This window comes from Protopterus annectens, chromosome 4.part0 (genome assembly GCF_019279795.1).
Source record: "Protopterus annectens isolate FY-2018-M chromosome 4.part0, PAN1.0, whole genome shotgun sequence".
NCBI lineage: Eukaryota > Metazoa > Chordata > Ceratodontiformes > Protopteridae > Protopterus > Protopterus annectens.
The window spans coordinates 512,462,643-512,479,236 of NC_056733.1; the positions used below are offsets into that span (position 1 = coordinate 512,462,643).

The window sequence follows — 16,594 nt, forward strand, 5'->3', positions numbered from 1 at the left end:
TTGTAAAAGTTTATAAGTTCTTCAGATGCTATTTCTAATTATACTTTCTTGATTATACTGCTTATGCTTGTTTGTAAATAATCTGTCATGCTTTAACTAATAATAATCAGAACTAAATAAGAGTAAATAATATGTTTTATTTTTAACTCTATTAATATAAACAGTAAGTAACATTCCATTGTATATACTTCTTACAGCTTTCTCTTACATTTTTTATTTCTGCCTCACTCCCTTTTATTTTCTACTCTCTTTTCTTTTCTTTATTAATATATAGAAATGCTTTTAGACTGTGTGGGCACAGTGAATAATAGGATTTGTATGAAAATTGAGTTGGGAGAAGAATGCTGAGTTTTATTGCTTGTTGGTAATTTTGAGTTTAATTTCACTTGCATAGAGGCTGTGATGATCTGTGGAATACATTGTGGAGGTTCTGTCATGTTTAGATGCATTTACACTGCTAAATGAATGTTTGTCACTAGTTTTTAATAAGTTTCCGCCAAAATGTTAAGAGAGACAATCTGGGATGTGGGCTGTCTTATGCACAATGTCCTTGAGTTACCTCAGAATCTTCAAATCACAGAATTCTCACAGAGAAACTGAAAGCAGTTAGTATAAACATTGACAAGGTTATCACACTGACACACCACAGATTCAGGAAAAATACTCTGTTCATAAAATATGTCAGTTATAATGAGTTTAAATGATGTAGTTTCTTGTAGTAAGTAAATGTCTTATTTTAGAAGGCATAAAAATGAAACATTTATTTAAATGTTTTGAAAATCTACTTAACAGCAGCATAATAATCTGTGTTAAAAATTGTGTTCCAAACATATACTTTACTATAACTCATTTAATTCATCTGATTGACAAACATAAATAATCTTATAACTCTATTCTGGAAGAAATGTCATGTGATATATTTTAAAGCAGTAGGTTAGCATGATTGTAAAATCTGGTTACCAATATGTGTTTGCTGTGCATTATTTTGTATAAAGCAGACAGATTTATTCTAGGGACAGCAAGTAGGATAGTGCTCTACTAACACACAACTCAGTGAGATCATATATATATATATATATATATATATATGTGTGTGTGTGTGTGTGTGTGTGTGTGTGTGTGTGTGTGTGTGTGTGTGTGTGTGTGTGTGTGTGTGTGTGTGTGTGTGTGAGTGTGATGGCTTTTTTTTCTGAGAATCTGCATAACTATCTAATATGATTTATAATAATTTCTATGAATACAATATTTTACTCTATTGACAAAATGAATGTTTGCCACAAGTTTTAATAAGTTTCCGCCAAAATGTTAAGGGAGACAATCTGGGATGTGGGCTGTCTCATGCATAGTGTCCATGAGTTTCCTCAGAAGCTTCACTCACAGAATTTTCACAGAGACACTGAAAGCAGTTAGTATAAACATTGACAAGGTTATCACACTGACACACCACAGATTCAGGAAAAATACTCTATTCATAAAATATGTCAGTTATGATGAGTTTGGATGATGTAGTTTCTTGTAGCAAGTAAATATCTTATTTTAGAAGGCATAGAAAATGAAACATTTATTTAAATGTTTTGAAAATCTACTTAACAGTAGCATAATAATCTGTGTTAAAAACTTGTGTCCCAAACATATACTTTACTATAACTCATTTAATTCATCTGATTGGCAAGCATAAATAATCTTATAACTCTATTCTGGAAGAAATGTCATGTGATATATTTTAAAGCAGTAGGTTAGCATGATTGTAAAATCTGGTTACTAATATGTGTTTGCTGTGCATTATTTTGTATAAAGCAGACAGATTTATTCTAGGGACAGCAAGTAGGATAGTGCTCTACTAACACACAACTCAGTGAGATCAGATGTATATATATATATATATATATGTGTGTGTGTGTGTGTGTGTGTGTGTGTGTGTGTATCTATGTATATATGTGTATGTGTATATGTATGTGTGTGTGTGTGTGTATATGTATGTGTGTGTGTCTGTGTTTATGTGTGTGATGGCTTTTTTTTTTTTTTTTTTTTTTAGGTAATAACGCAGGTGTTTCTGAGAATCTGCATAACTATGCAATATGATTTATAATAATTTTTATGAATACAATATTTTACTCTATTGACAATAATGAGTTTAAGTAAATGCTCATATACAAACAATTCAAGATTTTTTTGGAAGCTGTTGATAGAATTCACATGACAGAAAATAGATGCATCTTAATGCATGTAATGTCTGAATCATATTAGCCAAAGTTTTTGATTTAAATGAATGTTAGAACATAATTTTCTCTCCTCTTGATTTCTAACATTAAGATTATTTGAATGCTATTAGAATTCTTATATATTACATAGATCTATATAATAGTATGAACAGTTTTTTAAAAAAAAAAAAAAAAAAAGTTTATTTTAGTTTATATGATGCTGTTTTACCAAATGTGTAGTTTTGTCTTGATAGATAATTGAATTGAAAACTGTTAACCTCAGTTAAATATAACTAGTATTAAATTGATAAGGTGGTAGCTGAGGTACTGCTGCTTAGGGTAGGGGGTTAACTTGAGTAGTAAATACTGCTCTAAGTTGGAGTTTTCAACTCCAGGTGGGATGCAAGGTTTAATCCTTACATTATTTTCACTTGTTCATTGTTATATGTATATAGTTTTGACATCCACAATATATTTTGTACACTCATTGTCACCACAAACAAAATTGAATCCTATACAAAATCCCATAAGAGATTTAATAAATACAGCTATATTTAAAGGTACACCTAAAAGAGGAGATGTAACATTATTTATCTTGTTATTTGTTATTTCGATCATAAGATTCTTGAGTTTTAAAAATGCCAAATGACATCTTTAAAAGGAATTTCTTTAAACATTAATGGATTGAATAATCCGTGTAAAAGGGCAAGCCTAATAAGATACATTAATCTACACAAGGCCAATCTAGTCTTCCTGCAAGAAACCCATCTCTTGAAAAAGATATTGATAAACTAGCCACTAATAAGTATGCAGTATTGGTTAGTTCAGAGCACACTCAGAAAAAAGAGGAGTGGCTATTTTATGGAATAAAAGTATGCCCATTCCTAAAACCATTAAGTTTTATCAGGATGACAAAGGAATGTTTTGTATGGTTACAATACAAATTAATGGGAAGACTTACACTTTAATTAATGTATACTGGATACCTGGAATTGGTATTAATACAGTGAAACATCATATTGATAAGATCATATCATTCTCTATAGGGGATATTATTTTAGCTGGTGATTTTAATTGTATACTACATGAAAGTGATACTACCACTATAAAGAAAAGAAGAATTACATCTAATGCAAAACATTTAAATGATGTTGCTAATTCTTATCATTTGAATGATATTAATAATCAGATAGAGTCAAAATCATTACCATACACCTTTTTTTCTAACAGATACAAAACTTATTCAAAAATAGATAGGGTCTTTATTTCTAACCAGATGGTAACAGATTTAATTAATTCCAAAATCATTTCATGTCCTATATCTGATCATAACTCAATTGTTTTTGAATTCATGATAAAAATACTCATAATGTTCAGATCAAAAGGATACCAGCATACTTAACTCAGCTAAAAGACTATAAAGAATATATACTTTCAGAAGTACAACATTTTCTAGACATAAATAATACTCCTGAAGTCTCCATTGTCTATGTTTGGGATGCCTTAAAATCATATCTATATGGACAAAGTATCAGATGGTATAATAACAAAAGGAAATCTTGGGATAAGGAATTGTTAGATATTCAAAGTAAACTAGACTCTTATAAACATAATAATAAAGAAAATATTATGGACAAGAAAGTTATTGAAGAAATAAACAAACTAAATGAGAAATACAAAGAAATTTTAACTCATAAAGTTAAAATAACTTTAGAGAAATACAAGTTTTTGTCTTATTCAATAAGCCCCAAATACTTACATAGACTTAAAAATAAAACAAAAGATTGAATAAACAAAACCATATCAAAGAAATCTTTTCTCTAAGGAAAAGAAGAATGTTTCTAGTATACCAGAAATACTGGATGAATTTAGAAATCACTTTCACAAGATTAACCATAACAACATTAACATGGAACCTAAAGATAAAATAAAGGAGTTTATAACCACAAACATGAATAAAAGCTTAATACACAACAGATTAAACTATTGGACAAGAGTATTTCATATACAGAAGTTATTACACAAATAAATAAGCTTAAATCAAACAAAGCACCGGGTAATGATGGTATTATACCAGAGATATATAAAATCCTTTCTAAAACTACATATTCATTAATACATAAGGTTTTTATTCTGGCCCAAACTGAGTTAATAACCCCCCCATCCTGGCAATATACATTTATTTCACCAATTTTAAAACCTAATAAAGATCCAACTAGATGTTCTTCATATCGACCCATCTCATTACTTAATGTTGATTATAAAATGTTTATGAGTATTTTTGCTGATAGATTGAATCCAATTATCCCCGGCATTATAGACATAGATCAGACGGGCTTCATTGTAAATAGAAATACTTTTGATAATATAAGAAGAACTTTAACATTAATTGATTTTGCAAATAGGAAAAAGAAAGATTTAACACTTATTAGTCTTGATATAGGTTCAGCATTTGATTCAGTAAGTTGGGACTATCTGTTTACCTTACTGAAGTGCACAAATTTCTCTGATGCATTTGTAAATTTAATTGAGCATTTATACAAAGGAACGCTGGCTTATATTAAGGTAGGAACATATGTTTCACAAAAAATACCCATTCTTAAAGGTACAAAGCAAGGATGTCCACTTTCTCCACTATTATTCACTTTAGTAATGGAGCCTTGGGCTAATTTGATTAGAAACAGTACTGACATAGAGGGTTTTGAAATAGAAGAAAATACAACATCAAAAATTCAACTTTTTGCAGATGATGTTCTAATTACATCAGCAGGATCTAATTCTTCTATGCAGTCTTTATTTGATAAAATGATGAATTTTAAAAGTATTTCTGGTTTAATATTCAATGAAGAAAAACTAAAATACTACCTATATATACACGAAAAATACTCTCTTTAGTGATTTTACTAAATATGTACCCAACTCAGGTCAGATAACTTATTTAGGTATAATACTATCTAAAGATATTAAATCTATTATATATAATAACTATAATACCTGTTTTCTTAATATACAAAATCTTTTAATACCTGGAATAATATGTTTTTACTATGGAGGAGAGACTTACAATTATTAAAATGATAATATTCCCCAAGATTTTATACTTAATACAATCAATAATACTTTCACCTACAAAAATAACTATCAAGAAACTGAATACACTAATGTTAAATTTCTTATGGGCACCTAATAGACCTAGGATTGCATTAAAGAAACATACTAATAGCTGGTCTCAAGGGGGTATTTCTTTTCCAGACTTTAATTTATATATTATCTCTTCTATTATAAAAGTTATTACTTTATTAATAGATCGGTCATATGTCGCAAAATGGAAAGATTATTGGGAGCTAATTAGTATGCACTTCATGAAAATCTCCTTAACACATAAAAATATGATTATAAATAACTCCACAACAGGAATTTTGTACTTCACCTATTACACCTAAACATATGGTCTGTTACCCATTAAATATTATTATTAGTTATCGTAACTTTATATTCATGCACCCTAAGTATAGGGAATGGAATTTTATTGTATTCCCTATAATTTATACTCAGGGTATGCTTATGTCATCTACTTCTGAAGGAGCTCATTTAGCTATAGATAATAATCTAAAGTACTGGTATCAGCTGATATCTGATAATAAAGTTAAAAATCTAGATTTCTTAAAACAAGAATTTGATCTAAGAGAAACTTGCTGGTTAGAGGTTCTGATCTTTAGACAACATCTCATTGATAGAATAGATCTAATGTCTATAACAGTTAAAGAATCTATTCCAAAACTGATTGATTACTTGATAATAAATTTACAGCATAAAGTTTCTGATAAAGGTAAACTTTCATATATACATAAAATTATCAGACAAGAAACTTTTACAATGTAGATTCATACTGGAATTATTTCACCTCTATTAATGGGGACCCACCAACTCAACAAGATAAACAATATATATTGGAATCTGCTTATAGAACTACATCTTCCATTGTCTGGAGACTTTATACATGGAAATTTTTACATAGATCTTTTTATACACCTTTGATGATGAATAAAATTAATAATAAAGATAATCTATGTAAGAGATGTAATGTAGAAATTAATGCTGACTGGGCTCATATGTTTTATGACTGTATGAAGTTGAAAGAATACTGGAAGTCAATTAATGAATTTTTGCAGGCTCTTTTTACAGATAATTTCATTATTTCTAAGTCTCTTATATTATTCAACACACCTGTACCTCAATGTGTTAAAAATATTAAGCTTCCCTTGTTATGGTCTATCCTAGCAGTGGCTAGGAAAATAATAACTAGAAACTGGATTTCAGATACACCTCCTTCGTTCAATGAATTTAAAAATGTTATGAATATAATGTGTCATATGGAAATAAGCACAATTAGAATGAGAACAACTAGAAAAACATCACATTTTATTGTATGGGATAATTTACAAAATTTGTTAAAAAAATTCTAATTTCAATAGCACAGTATTTTAGTTTAATTAATTGATCTGATTGTAGTGGATGTCTTTGTAAATACTTTAGTTGTTTTGTTGAATATTATAATAATACCTATTTTTAATTATTTGTATAAAATTGTTATGATATTTCTCTTATATGTTAAAACAATAAACTTGTTTTAAAAAAAAAAGAAAGTTATGGATTCTGTCCCAACAGTCTGATCAGAATCCTTTTCATGCAAGTCTGTCCCATATCCCCCTTCTAAATTGGCACTCGCATTCTTAAAAAAGCTATAAAACACTTGACTTCCATATAAGCATATTTCCTGTTACTCCAAGTATGTCTACTCACTAGATCAGCAAACTCAATCTGAAGAGAGAACACCACAAGGGGAATATAGGAAAAAGTTTGAAGGAGCTCAAGGCTAGGGGCACTGGCAAATGGCTGGATTGGATCCAGTAAGTGCCTCAGTACCCCAGCAGTCATATCAGACAGACTAGGATAAAAAGGATCCAGTGTCATGGTAAGTATATAACTTCAGTTTTTCTGATGCAGCAAATTTGATTATATGCTGAGGTAATTCCATCTTTGCGTTGTACTAACCCACAACAGAGGCATTGCACTTTGTATGAATCTCAAAAGACTGAATTCCTTATTTATCATTTGAATGTGTTGCTTTAACCCCATTTGGGATATCTCTGGGTGGGGTGGGGGGATTGCCAAAGCACTTCTGGTAGTTTAGAAATAACTCATGACAGGGTATGGGTATCACAGGATTTACCCATGGTTGGAGTGATGAAACTATGCCAACTCTGTGATACCCACATCCAGGAATGGGTTATTGCTACCATACAATGATATTATTTTAAAAAAGAAATTGCTTACCTTTCTTGAATAATGTCTTTGTATGAGGGTGCTGTAGTGCTCCCTCACATTTTTCCTTGTTTGCTGATATACTTGCACATGTTTATAGGATTTACACTCCCACACTTGCACAGTGCATCAGTGCAGTGCAGGAGAAGTAAGAGAAGAGAGAATGTCCATTGCTGTTTTATTTTTATTTATTTTTTGCCGACATAGTCTTACTGCAAGAAATGTGAACAAAGCCCAACATAATAGGACAAAGGTCTAAAACTAGGGGCAGACTTTGACTACTTCTCTTATAGACTTAGAATGTTGCTGGATTTTACAGTGCATTTTTGGTACCATATGAAGCCTGAGCCTGAAATGTCTGTCATTGTTTAAGTACTTTAATACCCAATAGTTTGTCAGAAAACTACAATTCCTATGAGAAACAGACCAAAACTGTACGGCATAAATTTGGAGATTTGAAAGGTATGCTACCAAGATTTTGTGACGGACATTACAGAAATACGAGGAAAATCAAGTACATTTTTTATTCTTTAGTTTTGCAGAGCATACCTGATTTTTCTTGTGTTTTGCTCTGTCCCTCAGCATATACCAATAGAAGTTCCAACAACAGTTCCACTTTGTTTTCTGTTTTCGAAATTTTGTTTGGCCTGATATTTTTGTTCTGTGTGGCAGATAGACACTTAAATTACCCAGGCTGCATATTTTGCATGCTTTTTTCATTGGTTAATTTGTTTCTTGAGTGATACTTAAATACAAAGAGCATATCTGTGGCCTTGTCTTTTCTGACGAGACGCGAGGCCTGCTAAAAACAAGGTGATTTTTTAGTTCCCTGCCCTTATTGTAAATTGAGCTTTGTAAGCTATTTCCTTTCTAAGCTGTTGTTGATTTCATATTTCTTATTTGACTTTCCTTATGCTTATTTAAAAAAAGTGAATTTTGTCTCTCGTTTTCTATTCTACTGATTTACTTGCTCTGAATTCATTATCTTGCTAGTTGTTTGATAAAGTAGTGTATTTTTACACTCTAGCAAGCTCTTGTCTATGTTTTTACATCAAGATGACAGAGGATTTTCCATCTAGTGGCAGTGGGTTTTTGCCTGGTATGTATAGGTTGTGGAAACACACCAGAGATTCCTGCATGTAGCTGTTTCATTAGCAAGAGAGCTTATTAATCAGCTTACTTTGTTTTTAGTGCCTTTATATATTCTGCATGGTTGAGTGGCTGTTGGCTCTTTTCCACAGAGCAGAGTACTTTTATTGAATAATTATACTTTTATAAGCTGTTTTAAAGTACACTGCTTTTACCTTGAATTACTTATTTCCTCTCCTTGTGCGTTTCCTTAAGTTTAAGCTTGTTTGTAGTAGCATTTCACTTTGGAAACTCTTATTGTGCTTTTATATTAGGAGGACTGGGATTATTCATCTAGTGGCAGTAGGTGTTTGCCTGGTCTACCTAAGTTGGGGAGCACACAAAAGGGCTCTAGTTTTATTGGCCAGAAGGGTCAGTAGTCAGTTTTCTGTATTTCTCGTGCTGGTATAAATTTAGCACATTTGTACTTAGTTGCTTGTTGTGCCAGTGTCCTGTACAGACTCAAATATCTAGAAGTAAATTTTACCTTTAGAACTGCCCATAAAGCAGTACAGTTTAAAGCAGTAAATATAGAGCAAATACCTTGCACAGTGACTAGCTTAGAGCAGCTAGTTGCACATTGAGTGTTAATACTGTTAAATTTAGTATTTTTTAGCTTAGCCTGCCTCCAACCCCCTCCCAAATAAAGCACCCTTAATAGCCTTTTGTTAACTCCCATGTGCCACACCCTTGTAGCTGAACAATTAGGGGATCGGATAACATGGATATGCAATTTCCTAATTTCTTTGCAGCCAGGCTGGTGGATCTGGGTATCCTATGATAATGTAGCAATTGTCTTATGTTTACTGACAGCCAGTCCTTAAAATAATGGATACAGTATGCAAGAGGTGTACATACACAGTGTCACTGGAGGCTACATTTTCACATAAAAGCACATATTGGGTTGTCACAACCATGCACACAGTGCTCCCCACACATAGCACACTTCACACACATAGACCACTATATCCTGAGACACTTAAATGCAGTCTTCCTAAACAAAATGATCTCCTAGAACACCTATCAGAAAAAAATTATCCTCATCAAACCCAAACGTACTCAACAAAAGCAGCACTTAACAACATACATACAGCTTCAATCAGTGGTGCCCCAAATACAAAGCCCATAGGGCAAGGAAACACTTATCAGGACTCTAGTCATAGGGGGACTCCATTATAAGACAAAATGATGCCCATCTAACCAGGATGAACAAGGAGAAGATAACTGTTAGTTGCTTACCTGGAGCCAGGATCTGCCAAATTTTGCATGCAGTCAATTCACTGCACCACAGGTACCAGCATGATTCCATTAAAATCCATGTAGGTGTAAATGACCCGAGACGTACCTCCCTATGCTATATGAAGAGAAACATTATAGATCTCTCTGACTCTGTCTTGCTGGCTGGTATGAGCTTAGCATTGAGCATTATATTACCTTTACCAAGAATCATGCCACAGTGCCAACAAAAGATAATTGATTTTAACAATTGGCTAAGTTGCTGGTGGCATTCTAAGGGGATCCAATATTTGTCAGCTTGGGAAGACATGGTTAATAAACCATGTTGTTTTGCCAAGGATGATCTGCGCCTGTCCCCTTTAGGTTTTCAAGTAGTGGCTAAAATGTTATCTTCCCCATAAGCCTTTTTTAAGCAGTACCAAATTGGCAAACCTACTGACATAGCAAAATCAACTCAACTGAACTTCAAGGTGTTACTGTTCAGTGCCAAGAGCCTATAGCGAAATCAACTCAACTGAACGTTAAGGTATTACTGTTCAATGCCAGTAGCCTAAACAAAAACCTAAACTCCCACCAAGCCGTCCTCACCCTAGAGAATATAGACATCTGTGCAGTTACCGAGACATGATTTAAAGCTGCAGAGAGTACCTCAGCAGTCTAAGGTTTCAGTGTCTTCCACTCTTTTAGACCAGTAGCTACACAGACAGAAACTAAAAGTGGAGGTGTATTGATATACATCCGTAGCAAGCATACTCTCTAAGTTGGTTAAACAGGATGATGCGCTGGAAGTTCTCTACATGCAAGTCAGAGCAGATAAAGTCCCTTAACATATCCTAGCAAACTGTAGGTCACCCTATATGTCCCATGAAATGCACAGCACATACTTAAACGTATTGGAGGCACCCAACTTAACAGCTTACATATGGGGGACTTTAATTACCCTTCTATAAACTGGGAGTCCTACACAGCCCTAAATCTGCAGGCATAGCAATTCCTGGACTTTGTAAATACAAACAGCCTTAACTGGTTAGTGAATATGTCTTCTAGAGGTTCCAAAATACTGGACGTAGTACTCACAAATATGGAAGAATGCTGCACCACCCCCAATGTTATGTCCTCCTTGGTAAGGTCTGACTATAAAGCTGTCTCAATCAAAATCAGCTCAGTAACCTCCAGTAAATGTTAGGAAGTATTCAAAGGCAAACTCCCTTTTATTATTCGATAGTTTGTCAACATTCAATATCCCTCCATATACAGAAAACGCAGCAGCCTATGCACAATTGCTTATAGAAGCTCTGTACAACCATGTCATTGGTTCCATAGAGACTACTATACCTCCTAGAAGTAACCCAAAACTAACTCCAAAAACAAACCACCCTGGTGGCATCCAAGATTAAACTGGTTATACAACAAAAGGGGGAAAATCATGGCTAAAATCAGGAAGTGTAACTCCCATAAAGATAAGAACTTTCTCATCAAAATAAACAGGCAGCTAAGAGGGGTATTTAAGTCCAATAAATTCAACTTTGAGGTAAAGATAACCATAAGGCTTTCTTCAAGTATGTTAGAAATCTCAAAGGCAGCACACAGCAATGTGGTTAATGGTGTCACATTCACTGAGATGGCCGATATAGCAAATCTGCTGGCTGACAAATTCAGTTCCAGCTTTACTCTCCACTTACCCCCAGCCACCTCCCAAGAAGTACATTTAAACATATACCCTCCAGCTATAAGTAGAGAGCACGTTCTGGCTGTGCTTGCTAAGGCCTGGAACACAGCCTCAGTAAGCCCCAGTAATATCACAGGATGCCTTCTGAATAGTCTAAAATATGACCTGTCAGAGCTACTGGAGTTACTGTTTAACAATAGTCCTTAAACAGGCTTCATGCCACAAGAGTGGAGAGCTGCAATAGTCATCACTATTCATTAGGGCAGACCGTCAACATATTCCAGAAACTGCAGACCCATTAGGGTGACTAGTCTTGTATGCAAAGCCATGCAAAGAATGTGTGATGGAAATGATCAACAAAGACATAGGAGACCTTCAGACACTGGATCCATCCCAGTTTGGCTTTATCAAAGGAAGGTCACCAAGGCAATGGATGAGGGTAAAACAATGCATACTACTTACCTTGAACTGGTTAAGGCATTTGATACAGTAACCCACTCAGGCATTGTTAGCAAACCTATGGAATTAGGCATAACCCCCTTTAATGCACCTGATAGCCATCTGGCTCACAGAAATTACCCAGGAAGTTAGGATTGGTGAGATCATCTTCTCAAAGAGACCAGACATCAGTGGAGTTCCTCAGAGTTCTGTGCTGGATCTGCTCCTCTTTGGAATCTACTTCTCAGAAGTCAAGACTAATGTCAAAAGCCTCTGGGTGACCAAGTTTGCAGGTGATTGTAAAATGGGAGTCGTAGAATCCCGCCAGGACATTAACCTCTTATAAATAAGAGTTTAACACAGACAAGTGACTGGTGCCAAAGCCATGGCTTAAAACTCCGTGCAGAGAAATGCATTATAGTACCTTTTGGGAAGTCAGCCACCCCAGGAAACTATGTCATAAATAAAATACCCCTAAGAGTTGACCCTACTAGTCAGGGATCTGGGAACATATGTAAACAGTAACCTGGCCTCCGACCCAACATATCTCCACGGTAGTAAGGAAATCCTTCTATGTTACTCAGTCTATAAGTAAGTGCACTGTATCTAGGTCCTGGAAGTCATTGTACTAGTATACTTGGCCCTCATCAGACCCATCCTTGAGTATAATGCCCTCTTTGGTATGTACCTTACCAGACACATGCAGCAGCTGAAACATCCTGTGTAGGTTCCTTACAAAAAGAATACAGGGCATAAAGACAGTGTAGTATATGGATTGTGTCAAAACCCTATGTCTACACTCTGTTTCTTATAGACCACTGAGAGGTGATCTGTGCATGGCATACAAGGTATCCCTGCACTCTGCTCTGATGAACCTTTTGCATAACTGCAAAACAAACAGCATCAGAACTACTAGATCTAAAGACCTAAATTTTGCTTGCAACATAAACAGGATATGCTGGGTAGACAGATATATATATCTCAGAGAATTCCCTTTCTGTGGAACAGGCTTCCCATCCATGTGAAACAAAGTCCCTCTGTAACTCTGTTTTAAGTGCATCTTGGACCATTGGATGGGAAATTGAAAATTCACCCCTGCCTTGGCATCCACATCTCTGATGGACAGAGGCAGTCAGTAAATCATGTCGTAACCAATGCAGCCTTGATCATGGGATACAGAAATTTAAAATTGTATTTATTTATTTTAAATAATGCTAGTTTGTGTTGATAGGGTCATTAACTTGTCAGGGTCAAAAGACTGGCAACGTTTAATTAAGTAAAGTCTTTTGGTATATAAAAAATTAGTAAGCATAGCACAACACAAGTCTGTAAGAGGCTTCAGTTTGTTAAGATAGAGTTGTAACAGGAAACATCTTACCTGTTTTAATTCAGAATAGTGAAGAACTAATTGAACTCACTTCTAGAGAATTTAGAACAGCTCATTTTTGTAATTCTGTGACTTGTAAGTGCTACTAGCCCTGGAAACTTAAAAAGTATGACAGTACAGTAGAGCAGTGAATGTTGAGCTTCACTTTTCTCTTTTAAAGTTGTTTTTGTGCAGAGAATGTCCCCCAGCTTATATTTAAAACTCTGAGATTGACTTGCCTTGGAGAAAAGGGAGTATTCAAAGTAACAGCAATCTCAGACTTATAATATGTATTTCCACATTTTCTGTTATTTTGTCTCACTGTTCTGGGACTCACTCAAATGAGTCTTGAAATATCAAATGGTTATCTTTAGCACATTTCAGTTGCAGTACTGTATCTGGGGTTGTCATAATCTGAGTAAAAAAAAGTTTGGTGCTCAAGTTTGAAACAGTTTGATGGAGTCTGAATTGAAAGTATAAATTAGCTGGAATTACTGTTTCATTTATTGTTTGTAGAAAGATTGTACATTAAATAATCTTGCCATTTGTGTTTTTCTTCTATAGGCTCCCCAGATTCACGCTATATACGTGTGGAAACATGTATGTTTATGATAAAACTTCCTCAGTATTCTTCTTTGGACATCATGCTGGAGAAGCTGCGATATGCCATTCATTACAGAGAGGATCCTCTGAGTGGTTAATCACAACAAAGATGTGCTTGAACTGTAGCATTCCTGGATTCTTTGCACAAATGGTCTTTTTTGTGTTTACTTGAAGTACTTCCTTTGACCTCCCTTATGAACTTGATTTTGTATCAGTGCTGGGAGTCCCATATATACATATATATAAATATGTATACATATGTATATATTTTATACATGTGGATTTTGCAGTGCATTGGATGTTTATTTTGTCTGTCTGTAATCCCTGAAGGATTATTTACAAACAGTTTACTGTGTGGTGTTTGGAAAACAGAAAGTTTGCAAACTGTTCTAAATTTTCCCTTTGCTTTACAAAATATTTACTTTAACAGAAGAGATACAACAAGAAAATGTAATTACATTTTAAGCCAGTTTTTAGAAAATTATGCCATTGTTATTTACTTTCAACAAATGTTAGATTGCTGAATTTAAAGTAATCAGCAAGTTTAAATAATTAACATTTTTTTTATTTATTTGTTATTGTCTTGATACACAGGGATAAAATGTTCTTGGAAAGGTTGTTGTGCTGCTTACTCTTGTGCATTTTGCACTACTTTCTATGTTTCACTTCTACTGCAGGTCTCTGTAGAAATCCAGAATTGCTTGCAGTTATCTGAATTGGTTTGTATAGTCATATGTGATGTTTTCCCAGAAGATAATAAGCAGACTGGCAGATCAGATACAAATGATTATCCCTTAGATCAAGAAATTGCTTGTACATGCTAATGCATTGTCGATGATAGCTTATTACAAATTGTTTCCTAGTCTACAGTGGTTTGTAAATGATAGATGCTTGAAAGAGCCAGGAGAATGTAAATTAAGACATGCTACATGTTAATAAGAATTCAGAGTTTGTGCTCATTTTAGCACAAGTGCCTATAACTTAATGCACAATTGTTGAAATACTATTGGGGGGGGGCTTTGTTTTGAATTAAGGTTCTAATAGCTTTACTTGGGACCATAAATAAGAGATATTTACTGCAGTTTTTGAGAGAATCTTCATTTACTCAAGGAAATGATATATGCAAATAGTTAAAATTCAGTGACAAATATCTTTTCATCAAAGTATTAAAGAACAGAAATTTAAAAATTATTATAGTAAGGAAATGTGGGAAACAGCAGTTGAATATAATGATAAAGTACACTACAGGCATGCTACTATATAATGTGCCTATACTGCAGTTCTTGGCAGTATTTTTGTTTAAATTGTTTTATGATAGATTATATATTGAAAACTTTGAGTGAATGTTATGATATTTCATAAAACGAAAGGAAAATAGGCAAGTATCTCATTTTGTAGCAGCTTTTGCTGAATGCAAAATCGGGATTCCCTCTACAGTGTTGAAAAGTCCATGCTTTGAAAAAAAACATGAGTAGTAGTAATGATTTGCACATTGAGTATATTGCATTTGTATAAGCTTAATGAATTAAGCTTTGTTGGTAATAAAAACTTCAGCTAGGCTTCAGTTTTAGAATTGCAGAAATTCATAACAAGCTCATCTTAAAAAAAATCAGTGAATTATGTAGTACTTGCTGCACAAACCTCTATACCCAGTTTAAAGATGTCTGCCACTACTAGTGTGCAGGTGTAACTTCCTCAACATGCACATTTTACTTGTTAAGGCCATGGTCAGTAGAGTGGCACAAGTATGATGAGGGTACTGAACAAATATTGTGATTTTTGGTTGTATTGAGAACTCTTAGTCGGATGTGTTAGTGTAAATAGTTTGTGTGTATATATCTATATAATATATAGATAACTTTTAATTGTGATGTGCGAGATTTAAGAAGGACATATGTAATTAACGCTTGGTGAAAGATTGTGTAAAACCTTTGTTGGCAATACCTGAGTGAATGGCAATATAGTGTGTTAAGAAATGTTAAATTAAACATTCTGTATGTAATGTATTGATTATCTGGATCTTTTATTGGTTTTCATTTGTATGGAAAATACATGTCCTCTTTTGCTCTCTCTGTCTCTCTTTGGCACCACTTTGGAGTGCTCTGTCTTAATTTTAAGTCATAAAAGTATTTTCCCTGTAGGAAAAAAGCAAAGCTAGATAAACATGTTCTAAGAAAAACAGTGTTCTATGTTAGTATGGTAAAAGCCAACAAATTGATGCTTGTAGAGTAGCTAAATGAAATTTATCCTTTTATAAACTGTAGTCTGATAGAACATTTGTAGTGCACATAGAGATCAGTATATTTATTGGGTCTTCTGACCTTGCAGTTCAGCAGCGAACGTGGGTCCTGTACACTTCGTGAAGAATGCAGAATTTAAATGTGCAAGTAATAGTACTAAAAAGTGGGCTTCCAAATTAATTTCTTACTGTATCACAAGTAACAATGTCTTACACCAGTAAACGTAAGTATACAAAGTGGCCATGCTTAAAAGGTCAGTAAAAGTCAAAGTCAGAGTAATGACTGTATCATGTGATATGGTGTTAGTGCTGATTCTTTTCTTGACCAGGTTCCTCTGGAATGCTGCCAGACAAGCAGTGGATTTATGTTCTTTTCTAAGGGATTTCTG

General features: G+C 33.9%; 1 protein-coding gene across 2 annotated transcripts in view; it reads left to right on the plus strand.

Moving 5' to 3' along the window:
* The window catches only part of HECTD4 (HECT domain E3 ubiquitin protein ligase 4), a 5,422,508-nt gene extending 5,406,474 nt beyond the window's left edge, over nt 1-16,034 (plus strand). For both annotated transcript variants that reach the window (XM_044068422.1, XM_044068423.1), the window contains exon 76: nt 13,928-16,034. In XM_044068422.1, coding sequence (XP_043924357.1) covers nt 13,928-14,064 — 137 coding nt within the window. In that variant the 3' untranslated portion in view covers nt 14,065-16,034. The remainder of the gene's footprint in view (nt 1-13,927) is intronic.
* The last annotated feature ends 560 nt before the right edge of the window (nt 16,035-16,594 follow it).